Genomic DNA, 23012 nt, shown 5'->3' with positions numbered 1-23012 from the left:
AAAATATGCAATTAAATAAGCTAACTTGTTTTTTTTCTGTAGTACACTTTATAGTTAGAAGTAGTTTCTTGTATCTCAACAATGCTCAACCATTACATGAAACAACAGTTTTAAGAATAATTCCACAGCTGACATTTTCTTAAAATGTTCTTTTAAAATGAAATTTTGAACTCTTATCAGTATTACCAAGAACACTAAAGCTAGACATTTCATGAATGTTTCTTTTGGCATAAGAGGGAGAACACTTATTGTTAGGTATTTATGTTTGTCCTGCAATGACAATTTAGACACTTTAGAATTTAACAGCTAAAATTAGAGGTAAGAGAAAACCTAGCTTTCTGATTTTTGAACACTTGAAAACTCAAGAACTGTACAACATTTCTGCAGTTTACACCTCAGTTTCATCTTCACTTTGAAATGGTAGCATTCAAACAAAGGTCAGTACCTCTAAAGGATTGCAACCCTTGAAATAAACAGGGCACATAGTAAAATAAATAAATAAATAAATAAACAAAGGCATTTTCAAGCCAGCCATAAAAGTGGGATATAGCTCATTGGTTTTGATTAAAATAATCTTTTTCCAAAATATCTGGTAAGAAATAAAATTAATAACAAAAAAGCAAGGTAAAGGCATATACCACACAAACAGAAGATTCACAGTGTGATAACATGGTTATGAATAAAAGAAAAGGCATCAACCTGACATAGGCAATGCTTCCTCCATCTGAAAACAAAAGCTCATGCAATAAGGTTTATTTCCTACTGACATCTGAGAAGTATTTGGCCATCTTATTATTGGGGGAAGGGAATCAACTATAAGTCAAGTCATTTTGCAGTGACTGCATCCAGATATGAATAAGAATTTCACTGCAATTTCCCCCCCCACCCCTTAGAATTCATTTCAGCAAGTAAAGAAATTGGGTATTATGTCACATTCTCGCCTAAAGCAGAATACTTTATCAAGCCCTTCAATACCATTTCCTTGTCCTTGCATTAATAAACTTCCTGCCAATAGTTACTGAGGGCACCATTGTGGATCGATACATACAATCCACATTTTTCTCGCTTCAGCTCCTGTGCATGAATTCCAGATGCAGCTTCCTGAAGAGCACCTCACCCACTGACCAAATGTCAGGGCCAGGAAGAGCAAGCAAGGTCAGGATCCCTTCTCTCCCCTACCCAGGCAGCTCTGCTGTTAAATATTCAGTAAACACTCCTGAAGCACATACAGCTTGATTTTCAGGTGTTCAGTGCCAAATGAAACAAATAAGGACTCAAGATCCTTTCAACAGAATCACACAATTCCGGTACAACTGAGTTATCAGAGCTTGGCAAGCGAGTGTGAATCATACGAGCCTGGACTATTTGATTGTGTTCATAAAGCTATTACACAGCTTGTGGACAAAAGAAGATGAGATTCATCTGAAGTCTCTGTGTTTCTTCAAAAGACAGCTGAAGGACTGACCCTTTCCTTCCTCAATTGTTTTGCTGCTCACTTTTACATAGCAGGGTGAGCTGGTTAAGAAGCAGACCACAGGTACAAATGAACACTAATGAAGGCAACAAGGAAGAGAGAAGTATGATCAGGAAAGAGATCCCCCTCTTTCAGCGCTAGCAAATCAGTGATTCCTCTTGTCTGTGGAGTAAAACACCACCTTCACTAAATACAAGAGGTTTTAATTTAGACTCTAGAGCTTGCTGAGAGCATGTAACTCCCTTTGTGTATGACATTCCAGCTTAAAGTTTGTTTTTTCCCTTCAATTTCTGTTATGGTGATGCTTTGAAAGTAGGAAGTTCTCATACAATAACTTAATTATAGTGTTATTAAAGAAGGCAAAGTACTGCTGTGGACAAGGTTTGTTTCACTGAAGAGTTCCAAAATCTGATTAGGTATTTACTTTGATTCCCTTGATACTCTTAGCTAGCTCTTTCAGCTAGCTCTTCTTGTTTCTACACTTTCCCCTTTACACAAAGAAAAAGCAGGCACAAAACACTATATAATGCAGGAATCTGCTGAAGCATCAATAAGCGAGTTTTCTGCAACCTCTATTTCCCACATATGAACTGAAGTTTTGGGGCAATTTTGTTGCTTGCTTTCCACTGGGTAATCCCTCTGTATGGTAAGTTGTTCACAAACTTTTTAATATTTATCTCCTTGGATAGAAGGCACCTCTAAGCCTTTTATGCTCTCATTCACCCAAAATTACGAAAAAAAACTGGAGTAGTCATGTTTAGTTATGCTCAGAACTTAGTAAAAAAGTCCTCTTAAGTAGGTTCCATAACTGCAATCTGTCTCCTCAAAACCAAATTTTTCTTCCAATCACAATTAATACATGAATAAACCATTTCACTATGCTTGCCTATGCCAGACTATATGCCCATACCACACCAGCTATTCTCACTGCTGCTTTGTTAGAAGAAAATGGCTGTTGTCAAACTCAGTTCATATATTAACCAGCCTTAAAACATCCACTCAAATCAATGACTTGACATAGATTGCAACCTAAAGTGGAAAAAATATTTAGAATCTTTTATGAAGCCTCTGTTTTTCAAACACATTTTTCCTTCCTAATAAGTATTTTAAAGATACTATTTTTTAACTGTAGTGACTGCAAAAGAGTGCTTTTATCTGGCCTAAGGCCAGATACTAAGGTCCCTACTGATCCAGCCATTTAACATATTCCTGTGGAAAAAAACTGTTAATTTTGAGCCATCAACATTCCAGGCATTTTGCCCATTCCCATCCTTGCATAACAAGTGCTGGGGAGCTTGCATTCCTCACTGGAGTAGGTGGTATCAAATGACTAGTTCCCTAGGTAGGCAGGCCAACTTGGTGCTTAATTCAGTATTTAAAAATTTCAAATGGAGATGAACATAACAGTTCCTGTTAAGGGAGGGGCACAGATAGGATGACAAAGGTTTAACCTGGTATGATCCTAAGCAAACACTGACTTGAAATGGCACACTTGCCCTGAAATAGCCATACCTACGTATCTAGAATGATGTCTCACTCAAGATAATGCAGACACAGCATGAAGATGGAAATCAGTTGAGTCACTAGTTTACTATACAAACGACATCATGGGGGGAAAAAAGGCATGTCTTTCCAAAATTTAATTAGACATAATTTAATTAAATTTAGTAGCATGTCTGAATCATTATAGCTCTACACAGCTCCCTCCCCCCCTGACAAAATGGGGCGGCCCTTCTGTCACTGAAAATACCTGGGGAACCTTAAAGATTTTGTTAATGTCCAGAAAATCACTTTCAAGGGTGGTATCTGAACCCAGCACTAATGAAGTTATATTGCTGAGCTCAAGAGGATATTTATGAAATAAAGCATAAGAAGTGAGTAAAAACCACTCATTATGAGATGAGCGATTTACAATTACAATTTACCCCATGTTAGATTCTTACTCAGACTACAAACAAGACAGGTGTCTTGGGGAAGGAAATACTCTGAACCAATTCAAAGGTATTAACTCATGCTCATAAAATGGACAAATTATGGGTATCCTACAGCTGGCACTTGTTCTTCAAACTTACTATGGTTTGAATTTTACAAGGAGAAGAAAGGAAACCCAATAATACTCCTCTACATTTAAAGGCATAGGCTTTGGCTGACATACCATACCACTCTAGAACTGAGGCCTTTGTTACCTGTGGTATGAGAAGACCAATGGGGATAAAATAAAGAAAATATTCTAGTTCCTATTTGAAAGAAAACAGTGGCTATGATCACATAAATCAGCCCTGCTTACTCTTTTCCCTAGGCTTATAATTGGACCCAGTTCTCTGACACTTCAGGAAACAGGGAATATCTCCCATATGCAATACTCAAAGGAGGTGGCTGTGGGACTGAAGACACATAATGAAGGGTGTAAGAACTTGGTAATTTCTGGTATTTACTGACTCTCTTGAGTGTGGATTATGATTTATATCCAAAGAGGGAAACACTAGAGGAAGACAAAGAAAGGAATGGAAAGAACAAGAAGCTGGGGAACTTGGCCAAATGCTCACAAAATTTCTCCACTGTGTCTATTTTGGTTGTTCCTGCAAGTATGTGCCACTGTAGCTTTGGCAGACAACACGAGTATGCTCTGTACAATACCCAGCCTTCCTGACAACCCAATTCATTCAATAACAATGAGGTCTTAAATTGGCTTAAGAAACTCATCAAACCATTAGAGTCCACTGGCATTTTGCAGACTTTAGGAAAATTGCAAAAATCTGCTAAAAGCAAGTTTTCCCAAATGCACAGGTGAAATAGTACAAAACTTTGAAGAAGTTCAAAAGCATGTCTAAGCTCCCTTTATAACCCAAAGAAAATGTTTTATGTTTAAAAACCAACATTGGGAGATTTAGGTTTGGATGAGCCAGGTATTTATGTGCTACAAAAAAAATGACTTCGTCCTTAAATCAGATTTTCAGATTAATTCAGCAAAATAAAGCATACAAATCCACTGAATTTCACTAGAGATTTGGTAATTAAACATTGAAACCTGCCTATACAAGATAAATTTCAAAAGGAAAGTACTTGACTGTGTTATTGTATTAGTACTGGAATGTTGCTATCAATATCCAATCAACAGGTACTTTGTCACTATAAGCACAAATTGCACTGACACACTTCTGCTTATGCTAGTGATTTTAAAGGCCAAAATGAAATTTAATTTTCAAAATGAGACAAGTTTGCAACAAACTACACGGAACAGAAAGAAGTAACATCCTTAAAGACAAATGTAGAAATATTAAGCATATCTGAGGAAGAGGTTTTTTCAAGGCTAATATAAATCTCTTGGCATCCACTGCATGCCTGTATGAAATGAATGGAAAAATAACATCGTTGAATTCAAGTTCACAGAAGATACAAATAAATACTACCCAAACTAGGTAAGCTGGTTGAAGATGTTTGAATGTATTATTAGTTCTTTAAAGTTAGCTACCATGAGATTGGACTATTAAAAAAAAAAACCAAACCCCCAAAAAAACCCCAAAAAAACCCCCACAGCTAAAACTTTTGTTGCTTCTTATTGGAGGGATTATTTTTCATCTATCAATTAACACACTTCACGGGATATGAGGCACTGCAGCAATGACTTTCATGAACATTTGCTAATATACTTCATGTAGTCATTCTACTGAACTGCACAACTTAAGAGTTATCAAAGAAAAACAATTTGCTTTTGATTTCTCGTGCTATGAAGCAGTATATTCAGAAAAGTGCTCGAGGGGTACATTTTCCAGTGTGCAAATGCTTTCATGAGAGGTGGTCTCACTGAAATAGCAACTGAAACTAAAAACAGTATTTATCCAGGCAGCTTGGGGCTGTCTGTTCAAAAAGACCGTCCTCCCTCCCCCCTCCTTCTTCTCTGGAGGGCCACACTGGCAGATCTGAGAGGAGAAATTTCATGGAAATAAGGTACAGTTTATTTAGAAATAATGGGAGAGGGGGAAGAGTACAGAGCGGAAGAAAAGTGATTGAGCCTCCTTTCAGCATGATTGGTGAGTTAAAAAGCAGAATTTACAAAACTCCTCCAACAGCCTGAATCAGAAACAGGGGAGAGGATCTCTTCCCCAGTGCGCTGGAAATGTCAGAACCCACAGTGTACATCTGAAATACCCATGGGAAAAATTAAATTGCAAATCATCCAACTTCCTTCCAGTGGGAAAGTGATGGAGGGGAAAAAAAGCTATGTGAATGTCTTAATTTATGTAAAGGCCAAACCATTCAGCAGTCAGAGAGATTTTTGAAGGAGGAATTAAAATGAAACTATCCTTTATAAGGGAGGAAGGATATTTTGGGAGTGCAAGCCAGCTCTTCTGCAATCACTGGGTCCCATCTCCTGAATTTCTCAAGACAGTTCATTCAAAAATCCCTGCATTTCCTTGCTTATATTCCATATACAGAGAATATTTTAAAGACTTTACATCAGGTAAATATTCTGCAAAATATATGGCTAGATTCACAAGAGCAACTAAAATGCAGCACTCTGTCCTTCAGTTTGTGGAGCTTTTTTCCTGCTTTCCTTCCAGGGAAAGGACATACTTTTCTACTACAGTGCATTTTAAGTCTCCCATTAAAAGTTTGTCAGTTGTACTTATTTGCTGTATGTTTCAACACCCACTTGACAAGCAAGCAGTGACAATGTAATGCCTTACAGTTGTGACATACTGTAGCATTTTAATTTTCTACTTTGTAGATTTAATCCATCGCAGCACATTCCGTCACCCACACTGTGCAGTAACAGTAGATATTTCACCAGCCAAGGGAGAATGAACACAAAGATATTTAGTAGAGACAAAAGCCCTACAGAAATGCCAGCAAGCTAAGGGGAAGGAATGCATGATAAATGAAGAATGCAACCACAGAGATAACTGGTAGGGGCAATGAGCTTTGTGCAGTTCCACTCAAAAGCTGAAAGCTGATTACTTCCGTACAACACACTGGGCAGAATAAGGCTACTCTTTTAAAGCAACTAACATGCTTTTGCTAAATAACAGACCATTGTCAGAGCTGCTATCCTGGGAAAGCAAAACTACTCTTACTGCAATCACCATTCTCTAGTTGGAAGGTTAGTTACCCAGATTTTCTACACTTAATTAAGATCAAACACCAGCTCACTTCTGATGTTCAGAAATACTGCATTCCATGCAGAAACAAATGTTCGGCATTTCCAGCTGAGAAATGCTTTGCTACTAAAAAAAATTAACCCATAAAAACCCAACACCTCTTTACCCCCTCCAAAAAAATCACCACTCCAACTTTTCCCTGTCATAAACAAACAAGAAGAAAACTGTTTTTAAAAACGCAAAAAAGCTATGTCAGAAAGCTGAACTAAAAACATTTTAATACAATTTTCACAGTGGCTCTGTTAAACTGAACAGTATAAAACTAAATTCTATCATTCTTCTGTCAGCTCTAAGTTGCTATATTATCACTGGACTATTAAGTGCTAAGTTAGCCTGTGAGCAAACACAGGACACAGACACATTTTTGTTTTGTTCCTTTTTCCCCCCAATTATTTAACCCTTATTAGGTAATAGTCACTGGTATTTACACACAGTATGTACAACACAGACTTCCATTCAAGTTACAAATCCTGAAGATTTAGCTGTGTTTACCTAACTTGCTTGTACCAACTTAATTTTTTGAAGTCTGTATTGTGTCCAAATGTGAGTAAATTTTCCAAGAACAACAAAATGGTGTACTGCCTATGTACTTCCAATTCTTGCCAAGACATGTGACAGCATTATAGATGCCCCCAAAGAAAAAGTCACCATGATATGACAAAAAGAGGCAAAAGAATTTAACTTCTTTTTCAATTTCTTGTTCTGAGAGATGTAAAAAACTGGTAGAATAGAATACATTGAAAAGAAAAAGAAATCTTATTTATACATATTTTAAAACTAAGGTTTTTGAAGTTAACTGCATTGAATCTTTTAAGTGTCAGTCACATTAAGTAAGAATATTCTACCAGCACGAATCAAAATAATCGTAAGTGCATTAATTTACTGACTTCAAGTAATCACCTGTGGCAAACAGTTTGAAAACAATGAGGATCCACTAAAATATTTAAGTAGATAGCACTTTTAAAACTTCAGTAAACTAAATGAAAAACCACTGCAAGACTGGCCTCCACAAGAGAAAACTTACAATAAGCATTTAGACTGAAGGATTTAATGAAAAATCAATCTATTTCAAATAACACTTTCTATCATTTTTATCAGACTTTTTTCCCAATTTCAATATTTATTTTTATGTATCCTTTTGTTCAGCTCTGAACATCTTCATTTAACTCACAGGAAGTTCAGCATTCTTTCTTCCTCCTGGCTTCAGTACACTGAGCTTAAGACACAGGTATGCAAAGCTTTGGGCATCCTGACAGACCAAACTGGTAAGTGTAAGTTTAAAGACTGTTTATATCTAGGTTTGAGAAAGGGGGTGAAAAAACGTAAAACAGTTTAATTGAACCACTACAATTTTGTGTTTATACAAGTACAGAACAGGGCTGACATTTAGCTTTATCTCTGCAAACAAATATAATAATCTGATTATAAAGTCTTATATTTACCTAAACTTTCATTATCTGTGAACTACTCAATAGAGAGCAAATTAGTCTTCCCAAAGACATTTCAGCTAGGAGGCTGGGTCCTTGTCTACTTTAAAAACTTTAATCACAAAAGTAAATATAAAACCCAATACATTTATCTCTAATTACCTTTTCTTGGCCTCTTCATATTGCCAGTTCAGCCTTACTTTGTCTACAAGTCTTGTTTTGTCATCAAACCCAAACTTGCAGAGTTGAAGAGCACACAGAGGAGAAAAAAGAAAGAAAGAAAGAAAGAAACAAGTTAAAAACACTCTCATCACAATAATGAAAGTGATATATTGGTCTTCCTTACTGGACTCACTAAAGAAATCTCTATGCTTTAAGTAGTAACATAATAAAAAATCAATTTTATGCCTTAGAAATGCAAAACTAATTTATTGTTAAAAGCAGAGAAGATAAATAAACCCTTATAATAAATTATTAACCTGGAAATCAAGGGTTAGTAAATTGAATCATTGATAAATGGTCAAAGCTTTTCAACTTTATCCAAGTCTACACGACAAAGAGTGTTTCAATTGAAATATTCTGCTAATTTATATGGCTATTTTATGAGTATTAGAAGCAATTCAGATTACACTCCCTGTACTGTGATGTGTTATGCAGCACCTACAACATTAGTACATTTTAAACATTAGTGCCAAAAAAAACCCCACCCGATCCTTGAAGCAGTTGTAGAATGTGCATTTATGTTGCAACTCCTACTGCACAGTGTTTCTACAGCAATTTCTATTTTAGGGCTTTAGCACTTCCCTCCTCAGAAGTTTGTGTATGGTCTAATAGTTAAAACCTAAGTTCCTACACAAGAGCATTGCTGCACCTCCAGAGTTCTCCTCTAGCCACTGCTTTTTCTGTTTCCATCATCCCATGGGTAAAAACCCCACCTCTTTTCTACTCACAAGGCACTAACAATAGTTCCATGAAAAGTTTCGGGTAATTATGTATTTTTGTTTCCCTTACAAAAAGCCTATACCTGATAAACATGATTTCCTCAATGTGCTTGTCTTGGATTGTGTACTGCAAATGGGAAAATGCTCCTGTGGTCCTTTCGGTAATTTGTTCCAGAATTCAATAATCCCTACCACCACCCATCTGCAAAATGACACCCTGAAGACATCATTTACCTAACACCCTGAAAGACAGCTGAGCATTAGCTTAGTTTTCTCAAAAACAAGATCTCCTCTTCTGTAGGGACCTTCTGGAGACATCCAATCTGAGAACTAGCCAGCAGTGAAGGAGGATTATAACAGATGAGAAACGGGATGGTAAAGCCAACAATGAGATGATTTCTAACCAAATGTAAAGAAACATCTAAACTACCATACTATCAAACTACAAACAAGTTGCCTTCTTGCTTTGCTGTCAGTCATCCAAAGAGGCGTATGTTTTATTACTGGGTTGCCATAGTGCAAGCTGAATTTTTACTTACTATTATTTGGAGCACAAAATTTCATTCAGATGGACCAATTTCCAAGGCATCCTAGCATGTTCTCCTCAAATATCATATTTAAAGGCATATTTAATCACAAAGGTGTACCAGACTACATTGTAAGTTTTGTTGATTAAGAAAAATACTTTGAGAACAAAAAATAGTTTCCTTGTCTTAGACAGAGGAAGGGAGCAAAGATCTACTACACATCTTCAATACATATGAACAATGAATATGAGCATGATAAAAACAAGATACAAAAAATAAAGTCTAAAAAAATACACAGCTATTACTACTACCACAATGCTAACATCTCATGCAAAATCATGTCTCTACTGCAACTTGAAGCTGGCTAAAGAATTTTCTTCCTTCCTGCCTTATTACAACTATCAGTAATTCAGAGCTGGGAATATGAAGAGGTCCGTGGACACCTAAGCAAGAGCTGTTACTCCAAGACGAACCTGCAGTCACCAAAGTGGTAATGCAGTCAGTGCTCTGCTGGGTTGGCTGAGTCCAGGAGCTGACTTTACCTGTCACTGCCCTATAGCATGTCCCTGCATCCTTCTGCCGTGCTACAGCAGCAGAACCCCCAAGCCCATAGCTTGTACACAGTGGAAATAACAAGCAAATGCAACTCCCTCACCACCAGGAATGCTTTAGTAATGCTTCCTTCTGCACCAGCCAACACCTCTTCAATTAAAAGAGTAAATAGCACTATATTGCTGTAGTTCAAAAGCAGCTAATTTTGTACAGCAAATGTTTCACATAGGAACACTCACATACCTCTCCAGTGATGTCAGTCTGAGAACAAGCATCACAGTGTTGTTGAGGTAAACAGGAGTCACTGAGTGAACTAGAATTGTGCTGGAGATCCTGCAGGGAATCTGCAATACAACAGCTATTCCTGAATCCATCTGTTAATTTGGCCAGGCTCTAAAGGAGAAGACATATTTTTAAATATTAGAAAAAAAATTTCTCATAATACTTTTTAATAACAGGGAAAAAAATTAATTTGTTTAAAAAGACTGGTAGCCTGCCTATAGAGAGCTATTTACAGAAAGTAAAATTCATTGTTGTGTCACCAGCATGCAAAAGGTTTGCTTTGGAATAAACCTCTCCTTTTAAAAGATGCATGTAACAGTAAGCAGACTTTATATTATTTGTTTTAGATCTGTGAATGTTTTATCTTCTTTATGGCTTGCAGCTCTTTAAATCTAGCAGCTGTCAACTTCACATTAGCTGATAGGGAAGACAAATGTGATTCACCTGCCCTTTTGCCATCTTCTGCACAGGTTACATTCCTTAGTCACTACTGTTATCTCATCCAACTTGATGAATACCTTGTATTGATTGCACTTTTATGACAGCTGATATCATCCCTGTGCTCTCTTAGCCAGGGTTCACATAGTTAAGAGATATTTTACACTTTGGGTTAAGCAAGGGACATCGCTGAAATGTCTAGACAATGACACAAACTGCCAGAGTAAAGCAGAAACATCAGTCTTCGAGGGGAAAGGGGAATATGACAGAATCTCACAAAATAACAATTTTTTTGACAATATAACCTTGGTTGACAGGCGCTTAAAAATCTTTAAAAGAACAAAATTGTTAGTATCACTTTTACTTCCTCATAGTGCATTCTTTCTTGTTCAAAAATTACAGATAATGTAGTATTAGTAACAAAATCACCAGCTGTCATTTATGACAGAGATCCTAAGCATTACACATCACACAAAAATGAAAAACATTCTGTCCTCTCACCTATCCTTTACAGGAAAAATCTAAAAATGTGGGGCGAAAAAATTATCAGAAATTTGAAGATCTGTAGTAATTTATAAACCATAACACATTTAAAAAGTTTGGTTCAAACAATACATATAAAAAACTTACTAAAACTGCTTACTCTAGTGTCTGAATTACAGAATCAGGGACAATCCTGAAGCACTGCACTGGGAAAAGGCTGGTCCTCATGAATTTCAGTGGATCTGACTACTGGTGATTTGCAACAAGCCGAGGTTACTGTCCATATCCAATTATCAGAAGATTTCTCAGTCTTCAAAGTGTAGTTTAAAAAGAGTAATACAGCAATGCTGCTTTTTCTTACATCAATTAGATTAGTAGAGTCCAGAAATGAACCTGTGTAATAGCAACTGTTTGCTACTGACGAGAAGAGCAAGGCCATGCTGAAGACGAAGGCATCTGGTCTCAGAGCCTAGGAAGCATCCAGGACTATGGAACTGTAGCAGGCCTGAAACTAGCCAGAAAAAGCAGCTTTTCCTGATGGCCTCCATTTCCATCATACATGGTCCATTCCCTTTGCTCTCATATACCAGTCCTTCCCTCAGGCCAGCCTCCCACAGAGATGAAAAATAGGGAGAACACCCAGCCTGGTACAGGATGAGTGAGCAAGAGTGGGGGCCTGTGTTCCTCCCTGACAGCCCTGCAAATCACACACTCTGTTTCCCTCCCATTAGGGAATGGCACATGGTTCATGCCACGTATGGGACAGCTTGTGCTGCTTCCTCTTCAGTCTCTGCCTGCTCTCAACAGGTCTGAGAGGGGCTGGGATTTCACAAGAAGCATTGGCAAGGAGAGAGGACAGCACAGAGCAATGCCAGACATGCTGGAAGTATGACAAGGCTACCACTACTTGCTTAACTTGTCTTGGGTCCAACAAAAAAGCCAATTCTTCTGCTACCTCCCAACTGAACTGAGCCATTTTAGTATGAAGGACAAAAACCATATTTTCTTCTCATCCTGAAACTGTAAATTCAATTTCAAGTTACATTGCCAAGAGATCCCTAGCTAGCGTCCCTTTATCCTTGCGAAAGGAACTGCTCCACAACATGGGAAAAAACTCCACAACTTTTACTTTATGAAAACTGTAGACTCCTGTCTAACTCTTCTTCAAAACTCACTGGAAATCATCCAGTCCTGTTAAGACTCCTGCTGTATGGAGGATCAAGAGGGATTCCTAATGGGTTTGTAACATGGAAATAATAACTTCAGATCATGGCTTCTTCCCAGTAAAGCATAGCCATCAACAAAATTGATGCATCAACAGTTGCACCAACAAAAACTCAGGACTCAGAAAGCCTGAGGTTTCTCCTAGTAAGTTATGTTCCATCTGTCATCTTTGGCTAACACATATTATGTTACAGGTATGTGCAATACCACAGGCCCTGATGCCAGAACTTAAATCTAAATTTTTGCCTGTATTTCAACTACTTAATGAACTTCTGGTACGCTCCTGATGCCCTCTAGCATTCTCCCAGGCAGGTAATGAAGGGCTACTTGGCTGCTGGCCAGGCTTCCTACCCAAGCACAGTTGCTGAATCCTGGCCCCTATTTAAATATGAGAAAGCATTTGACAGGTGGCAATCACCAAGCAGCATCACCTTAACTTACATCTACATGCACAGATGACAATGCCCTAGGGCAAGCTTAAATGCATTAAGTCCTAGTTAGATGAGTGAAAACAGGCACCAGCACACCTAACGTGGAAAATTACAACCCAATTTAGCACGTTTTTAGATAGAAACAATTTATAATTATTATAAACAGTAGGAGTAACTTCCTCCCCAGCTACACAGAGGAATCCATCTTTCATCTCGAGTTTAAGGATTGTTTATGGCAATCCCACGGAAACTGCTGAATTAGCCTACTGTTAATGTGAAGTTCTAGGTACACCAGCCCAGACTTACCCAAAAAGAAAGAAATGAGCACTGTCATTTCACCATTATCTGTTGCCATCTGATTTGGGAGCAGTCTGCACAATTTCAGTGCACTTCCTATCTAACCTATTTAGCCAATTTATCTGGTAACGAAGTGAAAAGAAAAAAGAAGAAATAAAAACCCCACAGAAACCAAAGTCCACTGCTCTCCAAGGAAGACATTTTAAAAGCATATACAGACTGAGCATATTTTGCTTTATTTTTAATCACAGCATCCAGTTTAAATCTGACCACTCTCACCCACACAACCAAACCAATTATCATACTTCTACAACAGCTACAATTTTCCAAGCACCTACACAAGATTGAGTCACTTTACTATGTTTAGTTTTGTTGCTTACAAGTAGTAAGAAATGGTCTGTTACCTTTCTCTAAAATAAAACCCCATAGTTTTTACACTATACTTCTAAATCATCTAATTATTTCAAAATAAAAAAGATTTCCTAAGAAAAGTTTTTCTGAACAAGAATATCTTTAAAATGCAGTGCTTTCAACATTAATAGCAAAATAAAAACTGAATTCTGAATTTATTAGGAAGATATTTAAAATAGACTTGCACTTATTTAACAAAGCTAACTAAATCTACTACAATAATCTTCAAATAGTTATTAAAAGGCATAGCACAGATTACTTTGGTGACACCAAAAGTAATTTTTTTGGTCAAAATTTAAAAAGAAAGCTGGATATTTTTGCAGAGCCCAGCAAGCTGGCAAAAATACACCATTTTTACAATGATAGACCTTGTAAACATTGGCATTTACTTCTGTATAGCCTTGTAACAAAATATGAAGAAATGGAATTGTAAGCTACACTTGTGTGGAACAACTGTTTTCTACATTCTCCTGGACTTCATATACTCTAATGTTGTATTATTGGATTCCATCACAAAAGATTGTCATTAATTAAAACAAGATACTTCCTAGACTCACAATTCCTGTGTATCACACAGAGCCATGAAGAAGGATGAAACACTTTTCATTTTTGCTTTTGTCTTGTGAACCTCTACATTCTGGTCCTGCCAGCACTGCCCAATCCTTGATCCAAGAGTTCTAACTCCCACAACACTATTTAAAGAAACTGCAAGCATATTTAAAGTTGCTTTACCAAATATGATTTTCAGAGCATCTCAATGTTTACAGCTGGATTTACTGCCACTGACGACTGAAAATATAAGAAAAAGAGGTTAAAAAAATCTACTGGGGAATTAAAAACAAGGCCAGTAGTTAAGCTGCTCCAAGATCTCACACATAAGTCCTTATATTAACAGCTAGTTCCTTAAAATGTGTGTTACTGCATCCATGAAGAACTGCCCTTCTAATCACTTCTTGCTAGCTAGGCACATGGAAGACTGAGAATCACTTTAAAACTCGGCCAGCCCAAAATAACAAGTATGTTAAAAGTTGCCAAGGCACAAACTACAAACTTTTCATAGTGACTTCAGTGTTCGGTCTACTTGAACAAGAATCTGTGGTCCATCAGATGATCTTTGTGTAATATACTGGAGGCTTAATAATTGCATAACTATGGAAATTCATTATATGTAGATTATAAACTTCCCATATCATTTAACAACTAAAAAAGAAAAAAAAAACCTGAAAAACACTACTTCAGAGAAAACGGAAAGAAAATGTTTGCATGGCAATGATAACTTAGTATGGTCCCACAACTTTAGGTAACAAAGATGCCTTCTTCCAAACAAACGTTTGAAGACTGCGTGAAGAGAACTGTCCTTACCACCTCTCTGTATATGCAGCATATTTAGGCAAGTCTGTAGTGGAGTCCCTTGGTGGCAGAGGGTCATGGCTCTTTGATCAAGCTCCTATCACATTAATAACACACACACAACTGAGAGCTTGAGGCAGGGCACAGAATCCATTCAAAAGTTCCACTACTCAGGTTTGTATCTCCCCCCAATCCTCATGCTCTAATTCATCAATTTCATGTTTGCATATACATTGGATTTGTTCATATTATTTGTTCATTTTCTGAGAACATTTTGAAACTAACAAGAGCCTTGATATACTCACAAACTTTAGAGCTTGGGGCAAAAAGAGTGACAGTGACAGAGATCCAGTTTGGGGAAATACATACAAAGGGAAAAACATGGTTGATACAAGGATAAACATTTTAGCACATGAACTGTCAATCCTACTTCATTATAGGTAATGTAAAGAGACATAGAATAAAATTATAAACAACTACCACTAATCACAAAGGCTTTTTCTTAACAGCATGTAATTACTACATAGCAACTATCAACATAGCAACAATAGAAAGCTATAGTCAGTGCAACACTGAGCTAAATTAAACTTAAGACAAAAATATCAAATGCATATGAAGTCTTGTGCTTGCAGTATAGACAATGACTACTTACCTTTTTTGAACTGCTTGCTATTGGTAATTATCAAACAGAAAAATCAGTGTAGGCCATCCTACTTTCTGACTTAAACTTGGTAAACCCAATGCAATCCCAAGCAAGAAAAAAGAGGTAGGTTACTGCTATTTAGTATCATATTTTTTACCTGCATAAGGTCCTGCCTTTCTTTTTCACCTGTGCATATAGCTTTCTTGATGGTTCGAAGTTCACTCATTATAGCTTGTGCTTCATCCAGTCTGTAATTTGTATGAGCATTTGACATCTTACGATCAATCCTGTTGAAAATATTAGGACAAATTTAGGAATTTTCACATCATTAAAAAGCACGTGGACTTTTTAAGACCTCTTGTTTACTCATGTACCACTTCATTTCCAGGAATAAAATGATACTCTACTTGGAATTAACACAGCACTCGGTGCCAAGACCACTCTAAAGACAAAGCAAAGCAATTATCTACCCAGGTTCTGCAGAAGCAACAAATTTCCTGGGTTTAATATCCTAATGCAGAGCTTACTTATGAGCAACGTCTGTGGGCGATTTCATGCACCAAAAGCAAAATGAACCTAAAACTAACCTAGATGGTTATAATTCAAAAGGCTGAGCAGTCTAGCTGTCATATTTCTCATGCAGCATCACATATTGCAGTATCTCTTCCAGGGCATCTACTTGATCCTGCTTTAGAAGTTTCTAACAAAGGCATTTCATTTTCTCAGGAAGAAATTTTTAATGCCTAAAATTTATAGCAAATGCTATCCTGCCATTATTGAGCTCTTTGACTATCTTTTCCATAAGACAGCTATAAGACATGATCATTCTGCACTGAAAACCATGATATAGGAACATCCCAGAAGATTTTACACCTTTAAGCAAGAAGCAAGAGCACACGTTATGACATAAGACTGAAGTAACACAAATGTTTCCATCTTGACATATTAAAATCCCTCAAGTGGAACATCCACTGGCTGAGTTTTTCAACCTTTTTTCCAACATTTCCCAATACCAAAGGACAACATATCAGGATGCAGAAGACTAGTCCAGTGTATCATCTTGATAATTTGCTTTGATTTGTGATAAAAATAAGACAAGAGACTATAGTGAACTTAGCAGAAGAACTATTTGGTCTTGGATTTACAACAAATGGCTACAGAGTTTTAACAAGTTATTTACAGCAACTATTGAAAATCATGTAAACTTCCTGTTAAAATATGGACAACTAAACTCTCCTGTTAATCTAGCATGAAAAGAATGTATATAGAGAAAATGTGGTAAGTGTAAAGGTCTTTGGGCCACTGCTAAGAATAAATAGCTTCAGGAAAAGGTACGTCAGGTTAACAGAATTAAAGATAAAAACACACATCGCTCATGACAAGGGACATCAATCTACAAAAAGATGCACTAGGATAGGGTATGCTATACATACAGAAGAAGAATACTGAAGGTCTATTTAAAATATTGAGACTAACTAATAAGTTTCACAATAGCTATTACATTAAACTAAGAGTGTCAATAAAAGTCTCTCAGCATGTTCTGCCTTTTAAAATACAAGCAGTGTAATTCCTCTTACAATTCCCCTTACATCCAATTACTTGTTTTAAAATTAAACTTTAAAATGAAAAATCAAAAGCAGTAAATGAAAATCCTGTGGCTTTATTACGTAGCTCACAATATTTAGGGAAAAAACAGATTGATTTCTACAGTTTTAATTTATTTGGCTTTTTTATGACAGTTACTCTTTTTGGAGACAACACAAAATAAGCTTTAATTTCAAGATTTTTCTTTGAACACAAATTTCCCCAAGTGACATAAGAAAACATATAATCTTTTATGAACAGTGGTTCAAGAACAAGAAAGGACTTAAATGTCATGCCTATTAAAGCTGGGGGTTTATTTGTTTTTGCTTTCAAAATGTTTCCTTGAGTTTAATTTTTATTAAAATCCTGAGCAGATAAAGCCAGGATAAAACAACTAATCCAATTCACTAAAAGTCATGTTAAAAAGATAACACATTTTTATATGAAGGTAACTGTAATGTTAATAGCTATATTCAAATATTAGAGATGAAAATGCCTTCTACACAACTGCTCATTATACTGTTTGCCAGAACTAAGGTGGCATTTCAGGAAAAGGAAATTATTTAATTTCAACCAGATTTCTGCCCAGTTATCCACATATTCATGTTCCTGGATGCCACTTTGGAGCCCAGCTTATGAACTGGTATTTGTTTAAGAAAAGAATCGGAGAAGTTCCTACTGCCAAAAATATTTAGGCTTAAATCAGTATTGCTGGCAACCCAAACTGACTAAAGTAGTTTACAAAATTACCTGTTATTTATTGTCTATTAATTCTTTTCCTTTTTTTTAGAAAGATCTATTTCTGAAAGCCATAGAGTTAATAGGAGTCTTCCATTTTATTAATGGAAAATAGCATGTTAAAAATATCGATCAGACCTTTGTATGGATAGCAAGGATATTCAACTAACATACAAGACTGTAAAGATATGAAGATGTTTCTAGGATACACAGACTATTAATGTTTTGTCATTGTTTCAGTCCTATAGGGCAGATTCCATGTTCCTCTATTTTCTTCCACCACAGCACAGGCCTGTACCTGAGCCTGTGCTTTAAAAACCAAATTTTAAAGTTTTTGTCAGATCTCCTAACCTCTAAATTAATCTGTAGCTACAAATTGTTTTGCCAGTCCTAATTCCTTGTCACTCCCAACTTCTCACAGCATTCACTCTGCTCTCCTGGCCAACTGGCCAAGCTTTCATTTCCTTTGTTGCTAAATGACTTCTTCCTCCAAAATTCCTGCCGGGGAGCAGTAGGGTCACTGAAAACACAGGGGAGAAGGAACTGCTCCTCCTTCTCAGTCCCTGCTGCCAGGCCGGAGGAAGGAATTTGTTCCAGAAAAGGCTCATGTTTAACCCTGTAAGTTTGGACTGTGACAGGATCAGATGCACCTTGGGGCAAAGGTGGTGGAGGCCAAGGTGCACCATCCTGCAGGGGGGGGATCTTGGCAGGCTTTGAACAGTGAGCTCTACAAAGTCTACAAACTCTGGGCAAACACAAATCCATGTCCAAAGGTTATCATACACAACATTACCAAATTTAGATGAAACTGTAGAAAGTACAGTCCTGATATAAAGCTGCAGCTCTATGAATATTGGAATTCTGACAGTATTGAAGTTGTAGAGGTATCGAAATCTCCCTCAATTGTATCTCCACTCATAAAACCCCACTTCTATAGTAATTCTGTGGTTTTGTTTTCTTTTCATACTCCTCAAAGATGGTTAAGCCATTTTACTAAAATTAAAAAGAACAGAAAACAAAACACAGTCCAAGGCAGACACTGTACATGGAAAATGTCAATGTAAGAGATTTGCATTTAACAAAGGCATTTGAATCAGACAGCAACAGAAAATGATGGAAATACTGAGCAACCCAACTGCCCCCTCCATAAAAGCTGTCTCTTCTCTGAGAGCTATACCAAGCAAGGCTGCACAGAGAGTCACCTGGCAGCAAGTTCCAATATCTGCACATGATGCCATTTTGGTGACAGTTTCAAAGCAAACATTCAGCCAGATGTAAAGCCCCAAGTTTGATGGCTCCTAATGTTGCTCTTGGCTTACACTTGAAATAAAGTGATGTACATGCCTTTAAAAAACCTGAACAGGATGCATGCCATTTGCAGTTTGGCAGTTACTTGAAGATTTGACTTAGCACAAGAAGGAAAGAAGAATGACGCAGACCAAAACTTTAGAAAACGTAACGGAAGTGGGAAATGTCTGAAATGCAATAAACTTTAAAGGAGAAGGGGACGTGGGGTAGCGGGGGAACAGAGAAAAAAAAAACAAAACCAGCATTTTTGTTTTAAAGAAGGAGCAATGAAATTCTTTTTAGACAATATACTTACTTTGAGGATATAGAAAAACTAAACTACTTCAGCCTTGGTACTTGACTTGAGTGACCCTTCTCTCCCAACAAACACAGGAGGTAGGGGAGAGACTGCACAGGGATAGGCTGGAGCACAGTTAGGCTTTCAGGCTAATTTGTCTACTGACTACACAAGGAGGTGAGAGAAGCTTCTCTCTTCAGCTGTTAGTTTAAGTACTCTCCAAATTGGCTCACTTCCTCCTAGAAGCAAAATACTCCCAAAAAAACCCGCATGTATCTCACCAGAAGGGCAAATAAAAAAACCACTTAAAAGCATGAAACAAAAACAAAACCACAAGTCTCTTTCACAAGTGAAGAAGTCACTGCAGAGAGCAGTGCACAGCTCCAGGTAACTCACAGGCAAAAGGTCTTCCCAGCTCCAGCAAGCACAACATGTGCCACCCAGCGCATCAAGGGGACAGAGGGCGACCGCAGCAACAGCAGCAATGAGCAGCACCGAAGCACTGAGGTGTCATGCCTGAACTTCTAAACCAATGATTGGAGTGACCACTGATCATCAGATATGCTTTCAAATAATTCCTCTCTTGAATGTCTCTCCAATATCCCCATCCTGGAAATGGGCAACTTGACTTGGGCTATAATCCAAGACTAACATTTGTATTCTTAATCATTTGCAGACTTTATTTTTCAAAAAGCTGCACTACTTTACTGGACTATCTTAAATGAATTATACTAATTAAAACAATCCTGAGTTTCAAATGGTCTTCAAATACTTTCATCCTCCTAGTCAAGTGGTTAGTCCTTTTATAAAATAATTGAACCTATATCCTTAAAATAACCCAATAACCAAGAGAAGGAAAACAAAATAAAAAAGAAGAAATGGAATAGCAATTCTTACTCTAAGAAAATATGATTAAGAATCATAAGACAAAATTGCTTTTGTTCTGTTACTGTTTACATATCTACACTCCCATACTGATACGTTGACTATATTTAAAGTACTACTTAGTATATTGAAACTGTAAATATTTTGAGTGCTTTATTTTACTAATTTTCAGTTAATATCATACATTACCAATTCCAACCACCTCTAAATGCTTCAATAAAAATACATTTATGCCTGTAAATTATTATACTGTATCTGCCAATTAAGAATTTTGGTATTTTGGTTGAACAAGTTTGCTTCTATGAAACTTTCTAAATGCATTATAAAGCAAACAAGCCTTGTTTTAAAAAAATATAAAATTTTGTTCTTAAAAAACCAAACCAAACACACCAAAAATATTAAGTGCCTGAATTACTACTTCTTTTTTAAAAGTTAAATCTGAGAGTCTTCCTTTAATTTGTTTTGTTATTGTAGTACCAATCAAAATTGGAAAATAAGTACCCTAACTGCTCCAGGATCCCTGGAATTTCATCAGAATTCCTGAAGTGAATGCCCATGATTTGCAGCACCAACACAATAAATCCAAAGCTTCAAAATATTTCTGCAGCTGCTGCACTTATGTTGCAAAATCCATTAGACATGCAACAGTTATAACATTTTCAGGAAGCTCCTGCATTAGGCTGTATGTTCACATGCATGCTGGAAAAAAGGCCAACGTTTCTAAATGTACAGCCACATATCCAAAGCAGATCCAAGTGCTGTTCAAGCTCTTGGTCTAGCCACTGGCCTTGCTGAAGGAATCTGGAAGTCACAACAACCTGTGTTTACCTGCCATCTTTTTCATGGCCTGGCAACCTCTCTCCCTATCCCACTGGGCATCCCATGTATGAGCTATGTGTGCAGGTGACTAAGCACACACAGATGGAAGTCACGCAGTTCCCTTCCCATCAGCTGGCCTGCAGGAAGAGTGGCAGGGAGAGGGTCACCACAACATTCCACAACCTTTGACACCACTGTGCACGCAGGAAACAGAGCGGGGCTGCCTAACTGCCCTGGGAGCAGTGGCAAATTGCCCTGAGCTTCTTTTCCTTACTGGGAGGAGGCAGGGAGTCACTTTTACATGCAGGCATGCAACACAATCCAAGGTCTGACAAACCACTAGGTTTACAGTACAAGCACAAATCAGCCATACAGTGCAGAATGAGATGGCCTGACCATCAGGTAACAGGGAGAAGCAGCATTGTGGCGTACAAAACTCCCTCTAGGAAAAGTTCTGTGCCCAGCCAGAAAGCCTTGGTACTGCCATGGGGAAACTACTCAACAGCATGGTGCTTTGGGCTGTGCTCCAGGCAGTAGGTATCTCCAGAAAGTATTTGGGAAATATTTTTAAAAATCTAATTCCAGTTTGGCGATATCTTGAGGAAAAGTTAAAGAAGATGGCCTATAAAGCTATTCTTGCATGTGAACCTACAAAATCACAACTCCAACCAATTTTGTTTAACTCTTCCTCTATCCTTTCACATTGTTCTCACCCTGCATCACTATCAAAGCAGGAAGTCTGAAGCAAAGCCTTTAATGTTTTATTTTTGACAACACTTTTCTATGAATTTCATTCAAAGGCAATTTAAAATAAACCCAACCCCCCAAAAAAGATCCTCCCATGAACTCTTAACTTACTCTTGCAGAGTTTCCACTCCTTTTTCTTTATATTGCAACTCCTGCTTCATCTGTGCCAACTCTCGTTTCAGCCTAGAAAGCTGAATAATACAAAATAATTAAAAGTAAAAATAAGTAACAGTAATTTCCACAATAAAAATAATTATTTTTAAATATAAAATCTTAAGCTACTTTAAAGAACTGGAAGTGATAATTTCTCTTCCCTTTTTTTGCTTTAAAATTGTGTATTAAAACAACAAAAGACTTTCTTAAATATTGTAAGGCCCAATCAAAAAGCAGTCAAAACATTCAGCTTTCAAAGCATTAATTTCCTGATCTATTCTACAAGGTTTCTTTCTGCAACAGCTTATGCTAACAGCTAGCAAGTTTCAACCCATATATATTTTCTTCTCCCTTTGTAGCAAAGACATCTCTCCACTGTCTTCAGTTCTTTAGTCAACTTTAAAAGAGATGAAACATTCAATGCTGCTCATTTCTCAATCCAGGAAAACAAAATTACTGGCAGCAGAACTGGTCTCTCTCCCAGAATTGGCAGCTTGGCTTTCCACAGTTATTTTCATATTATCCTGCCCTCTCAAGCCCCTTGTCAATTATCTTGATCCAACTAATGAAAGTGACATAGCAAAGATGTCTCCAAAAACCTGCTCTTGTGGTTTTATGGAAACAGTTACCTGAGTAGGTTGTGCAGACCATGCAAGAGCCAAGCATGATCTGCAAAGGAAAAGCTTCTTGCTCTCCAAAGCTGACAGATAACTGAAGGCAACAGGGAGAGGAGAATGCAAGGGACAGCAGACAAATGAGGGGAATGGTGTTTCAGTATGTGGTAGTGAGGCTAAGACTGAACTGTGAGCCCAAGAGGGGCAGGGATGGAAGCAAAAAAGCTCTCTCTTCTGAAGCTACCAAA

General features: G+C 37.3%; 1 protein-coding gene across 3 annotated transcripts in view; it reads right to left on the bottom strand.

Annotated features, from left to right (window-relative positions):
- Positions 1-23012, bottom strand: part of WWC3 (WWC family member 3) — a 101012-nt gene that overhangs the window by 29586 nt on the left and 48414 nt on the right. For all 3 annotated transcript variants that reach the window (XM_038156689.1, XM_038156707.1, XM_038156697.1), the window contains exons 5-8: positions 22109-22188; positions 15797-15926; positions 10324-10473; positions 8223-8296 (exon numbers count right to left, since the gene is read on the bottom strand). In XM_038156689.1, the coding sequence (XP_038012617.1) occupies positions 8223-8296; positions 10324-10473; positions 15797-15926; positions 22109-22188 (434 nt within the window). The remainder of the gene's footprint in view (positions 1-8222; positions 8297-10323; positions 10474-15796; positions 15927-22108; positions 22189-23012) is intronic.

The sequence above is a fragment of the Motacilla alba genome, chromosome 1, assembly GCF_015832195.1.
Source record: "Motacilla alba alba isolate MOTALB_02 chromosome 1, Motacilla_alba_V1.0_pri, whole genome shotgun sequence".
NCBI classification, from domain to species: Eukaryota; Metazoa; Chordata; class Aves; order Passeriformes; family Motacillidae; genus Motacilla; species Motacilla alba.
The sequence above is the reverse complement of the archived record's forward strand: the minus strand, read 5'-3'. Positions and strand labels throughout refer to the sequence as shown.